At 31.6% G+C, this 8,937-nt stretch overlaps 1 protein-coding gene across 1 annotated transcript; it reads right to left on the bottom strand.

Moving 5' to 3' along the window:
* Nucleotides 1–351: 351 nt before the first annotated feature.
* Nucleotides 352–7,595, bottom strand: LOC143048454 (actin-related protein 2/3 complex subunit 4). Its single transcript, XM_076222142.1, has 6 exons — nucleotides 7,513–7,595; nucleotides 3,261–3,379; nucleotides 2,875–2,986; nucleotides 2,315–2,410; nucleotides 1,400–1,599; nucleotides 352–1,002 (listed from the first exon to the last, which is right to left on the bottom strand). The coding sequence occupies exons 1-5, from the start codon at nucleotides 7,513–7,515 to the stop codon at nucleotides 1,423–1,425; spliced, it is 507 nt and encodes a 168-aa protein (XP_076078257.1). The 5' UTR covers nucleotides 7,516–7,595; the 3' UTR covers nucleotides 352–1,002; nucleotides 1,400–1,422.
* Nucleotides 7,596–8,937: the final 1,342 nt, after the last annotated feature.

Genomic DNA, 8,937 nt, shown 5'->3' with positions numbered 1-8,937 from the left:
TGTAAAATATTGAATTATTTTGTCAGACTCCTAATTACAGTTTAACTTATATTTTTATGAACACTTTCACATATCAAGACCAAGGGTCTGAGGTTTGGAGTCCCTGTTCCATATTTCCTTTTTTCAAATCATGCAAAAATGAAGGGAAAATAGGTTTGAAACCCCATCCCTTTTGATTTTTTCCCACACATGGAGTGCATAAAAATATTTCTTGAGCAAGTACCATAATATTTTCCACAATCTGAAGTCAAGTGCTTTTGTGTAGTCATGTGGTTGTGCTTAAGGCAGTGAAAAAATAGTATCTTCATGTTTTACAATAACATTACAGTAATAATAAGTATCAAAATTAAGGTGCAATACTGAAAATTTGGTCAACAAATCTTGCAAAAATAGGTTTCATAACTATCATCCATAAAGTAAACATTAATGCTTAAAATTAGAATCCCTCTGTTATTCTGTCACTGAAGATATTTAGATATAGAATTGCAGCACATTATTCCTAGTAACAAAGATCTACCCAAAAATTATATACTGGTATTCCAAACTACTTACAATCTTTGATGTTTTACAGTTTAAATCATATACAACTGCAAAAATTTATTATTTGTAGTATATTGTACTACTTGAAATAAATCAGATGTTTAATTCATAATAATGTACAAATTTTCTTTTTCTTTTATCAGAAATAGTAATTTTGCATTATAGTATAAATACATATGACTTTACAAATTAAATGACGATGCACACCAGAAATATACCAAATGATCATTTTATAAAAGTCTGATTGTATTCATGGACCTATGGAATTCATACTGAATCAAAATTTGTCTCTCCTAACATTTTAAAACCCAATTTACATGCTTAACAATGAAATTTCTGTGTTGTACAATTTCCTTATAAGCTATCACAGAATATACATCTAGGAGACATGCTTTAATCTTTCTTCTGAATAAGTATCCATAAAGGAATGGTTTAAAATGTATTTGCTGCACCATTTTCTATCTGAAAATAAAAAATAAAAAAAATTATACAATCAATATAAAGCTATGTCATGAGTGTAGTGTAAATTGGCTTCAGTATATTCAAAACAAACAATGAAAGTTGTATTTATTTAAAACAAGTTTTAGGAAAGACCAAGATTTAAGCTGATATTTGAAATACTGCATACTGTGTGCTTGTATACCTGGCATAAGAATATTTGTTGCACTTTCCAATAGTCAGCTATTTTTTGAATGGATTATTGTTCATTTGCATTCCACTCAATAAAAGCATTCTGCCAGTAGACTTCAGGTTATTATTTTGTTTAGCTCTTATAAAGTTTCATAACAAAGATAACACACTGTTGCATAGATAAGGAGAAACATTTTATATCTTTTATGTATTTACTTCATGTACCTACCATTTATAAAATAAAAGACTGCATCAGAATCGTTTAAGAAACTCCTCAGCACTTAATCTAGCTCTAGAATTAAGGGCTATCTTCATTTCACTAATTTCCTTGTCTATTTCTTCCATAAAATGAATTATAAAGTCTACAAGTTTATGTTTAAACATTTCTTCTGTATGTACATTTGTTACAAGAAAACTAATATCATACCCCTGAAACAGAATTAAAACATTACAATGTTAAAAGTTAGAATTATAGAAACAAATAACTGAACTAAAAATAATAAAATTATGTTATTAAATTTTCATTAAAATCCTCTACAATACACCTTTATGAATATACATGTACTGAGATTGGTCTTTTCTTTATGTTATTTTGATCTAATAATTCAATTTTTTAAAACTAAAATGACAATATTTAAACAATACAAAACATTAAACCTTAATGAACCATGAATGAAGTGCAGGGCTAAATAATATTATAAATCCAACTTATAAATGCCAAAGCTTATAAAACTTTATATATTATACTATTGACTTATTATTAATGGTTCTCTTTAAACTGACCTAATCACAATTTGACAAACTTATATATAGTTGATGCTCAGCAAAGAAAATGCACACCTTAGTCTAGCTTTTTCAATTTTGTTGCCAATAAAAGCTGGGCATCATTAACAAAGGTATACATGTATGTTTTTTGTGCATGTACAATATAAAAATAACAAAGAAAATTCTATTCAAGACTGTGATGGTTGGTTTTTTTATATAGATTTTCCAAGTGAATTATGAATTTATTCCCATCTTTGTAGTTCGCTTCTAATGTTGCAACTTTAATTTTAAACACACTTTAATGCAGATCCTAATCTAATTTTCAGAAAAAGAATCCAGAAGCATCTTCATTTTTCAATCTAATATAATCAGCTCTTACCTCTACAGGTTTTCTCCTAAGAATAACAAAATTTTCTGCTCTTTGCATCATAAATCTGGTGAATTTGTGACATAAGATTTTTTCTATATCATCAGCCTGTCAAAATATAAACTTCTATTTACATTTGTACATTGTTTAAAACGATAAAATATTTTTTACATTAAAATAACAACAGTCATCATTTCTTAAGATGTTATTTAACAAGTGTATTAGAATTTACTGTTTTGATTACTGCATCTTACCATTATAAGCAGTTAAATGTGTATAACCTGGGGGGGAGGAGGGGGTAACCTTAAATTAGGTCGTACAGTTGCCTTCAATTGCTTACATCCAATTCATTTGAATTTTGGTCAATATTAGACTCATTGGCAATCATACCACATCTCCTTATTTCCATTTTATCTATTTTAAGAAGCTTTATTTGCAGACCCTATCAATAGCTTATTCCCATCCCTAATAAATATATTTGTTATTTGCTACTAAATGTTAAACAACAATCCTTCATACCATACTTGTTTATTAAAATTATGATGTACATGAAGACAAGTAGCCATAATTACCTGTTTGATACCTATACTTATTCTTAGAGAATTTACTGAGCCCTCTATCAATACTTTTTCTTTTTCATTTCTACTAATCACAACTGGCGTAAGAAGAAGTTCTTTACTTGATCTGAAATTAAAATGATAGGTTCAATTAGTTTTATTATTATCTGTCTATACATGTACACTGAATGTATAAGAATGAACAGTGTGTCAATATTACATAGTTTGTTTGAATGTTAATATTTAATTTCATTCTTTTAGACTGGAATACAGTGTGTCACTGACTGGAACTTAGAAGATACAATTTTTCTTGTCACTAAATTTTTTTGTTATCAAACCATACCATGTAAGAGGAATTCTGTTATTTACAAACTTAGACAAGTACAGGTTACTTTACTTACTTGACTTCTACTTCTGGTTTGTTGTGACGTTCAACAACTTGTGAGTTGAAATTCTGGACACATATGGCTGCTGTAAGAGTGTGCTTGATGGCATTCAAGTAAGGCTTCAAAGTAGCAGACTGAAAAATAATAAGCATTTACTGATAAGTTTCAAAATATCAGCCAAGCAAGCAGTCATTCTCACATATTCCTATAAGAAAACAGCTTTCTACTACACACCTTACCTAATATTTATTTTACAAGTGTATCAGGGTTCTTAATAATGCAAGTCAAATGGTCTAATCATTTTCAAAACTGGTCAGTTCAAAGATATATTAAAATTGTTAAATGTTGTATGAACTTAGTGCAAATATCTTAATTTTATGACAAAAGATTAAAAGTCCAAGTCTCATTCACTCGCTTACAAATGTAGTGAGAACACTGAACATGGTTTATAATGTATTATCTTACCTCCTATACATTTCTAGGAATGTGATTGGTTAAAAGGGTCCTCATGGAAACCGTGTATATTTGATATTAGGTTAGTAGGGAGGCGGGGCATATTTCATACATGGTTAGTAGTGGAGTTACGTCCCTTTATATTCCATATAAGGTAGTAGGGAAGCCGGGCTTATTTCATACATGGTTAGTAGTGGTGTTATGTCCCTTTAGTAAAACAAAACAGTACTCAGAAAAAATCTTGAAGTTTTCAACAGACGAAGAAATTGATGATTAAGATTGAAATAAATTCACAAAACACATTTAAATCTAACAAGTTGTCATTGTTGGCATCTGTTTTTGTAGGATGAACTGAGTAGTTTCTTAATCATGTTTATGCTAGCTGTATTGAAGACTTGCTCATTTTGATAGGTCACTGGTCTAAATTTTACACGTTAAGATAGTCTGTAAGATAAATTTGTTACATAGCGTGCTAGTGACATAATACGGTATATATGGGGTCAGTAAATTCTATATGGGGATTCGAGCTACACTCTCACCCCATATGGAATTTACTGGCCCATACATGTACAAATGTATATACTGTATTAGGTTAGTAGCACACTATGTAACTAATAATATTGGTCTGGATGTTTATCCAAGTTAAACATAGTATGTGTATTTTTAAAAGTATTATTAACCCTCTGTTTACATGTTTTTTCATGTATATCAGTCATATTAATATATGGAAAATGATTAAATAATAATGGACAAAGAATGCAGAATATTTTTTGAGAGAAAAATGGACCAAAAATATAAAATACAAATTAGAAATTAAGAGGTGTTAAAATAAAGAGAAAAGAATAAACAGCTGCGCCATGAGCGCATGATACGCCCTTTTATGCAATAATCATAAATAGTTTCTGAGATATGGCCCGGCATGTGAAAACAAAACTTTTTTTTACAAAAAACTCAATAACTCTAAAATAAAATTTTGAATCATCACCAAAAAGAATACAGATCTTTAGATGAATATAACTAAGAAGTGTGTAAAGTTTTAAGCAATAGTCATTAATGGTTTCTAAGATATGATGCAACATGTGACCCCTCCCCTCTTTTTTTAACAAAAAACTCAATAACTCCAAAATAAAATTCTGAATCATCACCAAAAAGTATACAGATCTTTAGATCAATATAACTAAGAAATGTGTTAAGTTTAAGCAATAATCCTATATCGTTTACGAGATATGACCGACATGTGAAAACCAACACCCCTTTTTTACAAAAAACTCAATAACTCTAAAATAAAATTTTGAATCATCACCAAAAAGTATACCGATCTTTAGATTAATATAATTAAGAAGTGTGTGAAGTTTAAAGCAATAATCAGGAATTGTTTTTGAGATACAACGCGACATGTGAAAAATGCACACCCCTTTTTTAGTTATAAAGTTCTGCAACTCAAAAAGTTTAAATCCTATTTTCCACAAAAAATTATAGATCGTTTGACCATCATAAGAAACAACTACATTGTATGTTAAGTTTCATGAAATTTGGATAAGCAGTGCTCAAGTTAGGGTGCGACATGTGGACGCCGGAGAGATAGACAGATGGATGCCGGACATTTGTATACCATACAGTGATTTTCCAACCCTCATTTTGGGGCCGAATTTCGGCCCCATTCACAAAGAGAAATATGCTCTTTTTTTCCCAATTTTCAGCTCTAAAATTCCCAATCGTATATGGACATCGTCGCGAGATTTTGTTATTGTCGTATCTCCGTATCGTGTATTATTTTGTTGACAAATCTCTGAGCGTTCGGGGTATTTCGGGAGTTATCATTATCGTTCACTTAAGACGATGATTGGTTTGCAATCTTTTTTGGATTGCATTGCAATCTACGATATTCTGGTCACGTTTGCGCTTGAAACATCCGAATGAATAATTCAATGACAAAGCAAAAAAATGAGACATAATGTAAACAAAATGAACGTAGATCATGTCTCATAATTCCAAATATTACACAAAGAAGCTAAAGGCGGCGGACGGTAGTAAATGCCGGAAGCTGGAAGCTTTTGGATTCAAAAAGTCGTTTCTACTTCCTTCTGATGAAACAAGTGAAAGAAGGAAAAGACCGACTCTCAGATACAGAACTGGAACAACTAGTTGACATGTTTAAAAATAAACATGAAGGAAAACTTGGAATTTTAAATAAAACTAAAAAATAAATGCTTCAGATTTCAAATGTGTCTTTTTAGAATTTCTATAGATTCTCATCATTATAAATAGAATCAGAAGGGATAGGTTGAATTTTACCTTTCAAGAGTAAAGTTACAAAGCTTGAGTGCATGCAAATGTGTCCTCAGACACATTCAACTTTTATTTTTAATCCTTTTCCTTAAAAAGATAGCTTATTTTGTTTATTTTGTAGGCAATTCATGCAGTTAATCCTTCTCAGAATGCAGGATTTTGCACCTAATTTTCAAAATTTTCTTTGGGGGCATGCCCCCAAACCCCCCTAGCGAGGCGCACACGGCTTATGCCGTGTGCCCGCCGTCGTAAAGACCAATCATATTTTTCCCAATTGCATAGACCCCAGGACCCTTCCCCTAAACACCAGGAAAATCACTGCCATAATTTGTCCCGTCAAAATTTTGACGGGCGTATAAAAACTGAAAAAAAAGAAAAGAAAAAAATTAAAGAATAAAGGACCCCCCTTAAGACTCTAATGATGTGACAGAGAGTTAACTTTCAATATTTAAGACAGAAAGTATATATAAACAAGTTGATTGGACTTCAACTTCATCAAAAACTACCTTGACCAAAAACTTTAACCTGAAGCGAACGGACGCACAGATGGACGAACGGAGGCACAGACCAGAAAACATAATGCCCTCTACTATCGTAGGTGGGGCATAAAATATATGAGACATGATTAGGTTGGGGGACCTTCACCAATTAGTGAATTTTTCCCATCAAAAAGTAACAATCCTTGAGTTGATTAATTAATCAGTGCCAAAAACTGGATTTATTTTTAATGGTTAACTTTTTAGTTTTTACACAATGTGACTTGGATGGAGAGTTGTCTCATTGGCACTCACACCACATCTTATTTCTATTTCAATGTTACCAATTTGGATGTCAGAGCACTGTAGAGGGAAGTTAAACAGTGGAATCTATGCACACTTCCTATTAGGACCAATGAAGATGTGTAACTATCTTATCACGAGGGACAATGCCTAACCCAACACAATGATATGTAAGGAGATCAGAAAACTAGTACGTCAGAGGAAGCTGAATTCAAAGTCCTCTTAGATCGCCTGGTTTGACATGGGTATACAAGATCTGAAGAGATATCTGCAGATAGATCTTCAGGTCAACATATGAAACCATAAAGACCAATCAAGGCCCTGAATCTGGTTAAAAGTCCAGTCTAGTTATCAGAATTTAGACAGAAATGTGTGAGGAAAGGCGAAAATCACATATTCAATGGTTATTGATTTACCATTGGCATTGCAGGCATCTCCCCCTTTTCAACATATTACGTAAGGAACAGAGAATTCCTTAGAAATGTAAAAGAACATGATGAGAGGATACGAAAAATAGTTTCAGACAGACATAAATGTATCATCTCAAAAATCGGCTTCTCTATGCTTCCGGTTAGAACATTTATCAGGAAATGAAATGTTTTCCACTGTATGCCTTGGTTAACAGATTCCATTGGAAGTTGCAGACTAAATATGTGACTGTGCATTTCTTACGCGGGCATGTAATCATAAAACAGGTAACTACAAAAGGAATAGTAAGATAAAATTGCTTTAGAATCAACACCCACCATCTCGTACTGTACCAATAACAGGAAGTAATTGCAACACTTGCGCACTTCTCCGCTAAACTGGGTCACGGAGATACCAGTTATTACATATCAAAGCACTAAAGAACTATAAGTATTGTTGACATTAAAAAAAGTGAAAAAAGGACTCAGAAAATAATATTCCGATAATATAATCATGAAAAAGTGTAAATCACCCGTATACAAGCACAACTCCAATATATACTATCATGAGGTAGTGCAAGTAATAAAAGTCTCGCTAGCTCAAAATTACTAGTGAATCAAATAAAGTCTAAACCTTAAAATATTCACCATTTTAGATGATAGTAAATGATCTTAATTATTCTTTAAGTCGCTTTTTCAGTTTTTATCTTTTTATTATCTTATTTTCTGGTAAATTGGCTAGAATATCATAAGTCATAACATACTAAAAACCATCCACAAAGTGTGCTGTACATTGCAACTTGTTCTCGTATACCGGACTCTTTCGATACACTCAGGCTTTTACTTATTCAATAATAAACAGTTGTAAATATCGTACAGAGTAAAAAATGGTGCGGGAAAAGGTTCATTAATAAAATATTCATGAATGAAACGCTGTCTCGCGTAGATTTCTTTTGATTTTCTCTTCAGCCAATGGCCGATCCGCAAAGTAGTGTTTGTGATACTTATTTTTAAAATGAAGTTAAATTCATCTGAATTTTGGTGAACATTCATTCCAAGCTTTAATCTTTTCAAAAGACTTAGAGTAGAAACTCAAAATATCCAAGAATCAGATTTCGAACACTAGAACTACATTATCTTGGAGCAGAACATTGCGATAGTCTGTATTTGAGGCCGACGCCTATGGAAAGTTGCGATAGAGAGCTATAGCAAACTTTCCAAAAAATAAAAACTAAGCAAAATTTATCTAACTTAAAAGAAAATTAGTTATTTTTATACGTTAAAATCTTATAAATTTCTCCCTCGAAATGAAAATTCATGGTTACTTATCTGCATTCCTAATCAAATTTTGCTAACTTAATTGAAAATCTGGACCTTAGTGCACTGTTATTTACAATCCAAAATAGTGAAAGACACCCATACTATAAACTTAAACTTGATTATATATTTCTGCATTTCAGGAGTTATTAAGTCATGACACCATTTAACTTAACCACCTAGATGAATTCCGAAGACTGTGGACGTTCATATAGCCCGATATAAACATGAATAGAAATTGAAGGGAGCATATGCAATTGGGTTTTTCAAGGTCTGTTTGATTCCATATTATAGATTTAAAATATGTTATTCTTCGTTTTTATCTGTGTATAAGAATGAATTTGTGTGGATAAAATCAGTTTACCAAATGGCTAACCCTTGTCTAGCTGTTAATGTTGACATCATTTTCTTTTAAATAGCTGAACACGCCTAGTATATGTGGTACTC

Source organism: Mytilus galloprovincialis, chromosome 1 (assembly GCF_965363235.1).
Source record: "Mytilus galloprovincialis chromosome 1, xbMytGall1.hap1.1, whole genome shotgun sequence".
Classification (NCBI taxonomy): Eukaryota; Metazoa; Mollusca; class Bivalvia; order Mytilida; family Mytilidae; genus Mytilus; species Mytilus galloprovincialis.
Note: the sequence above shows the minus strand (reverse complement) of the source record. Positions and strands in the feature narration are given on the sequence as shown.

Coding starts and splice junctions, on each gene's coding strand:
- LOC143048454 (XM_076222142.1), bottom strand. Junction 2,987..3,260: donor AAACCAGAAGTAGAAGTCAA/GTAAGTAAAGTA, acceptor TTTTAATTTCAG/ATCAAGTAAAGAACTTCTTC. Junction 1,600..2,314: donor TTAGGAGAAAACCTGTAGAG/GTAAGAGCTGAT, acceptor ATTCTGTTTCAG/GGGTATGATATTAGTTTTCT.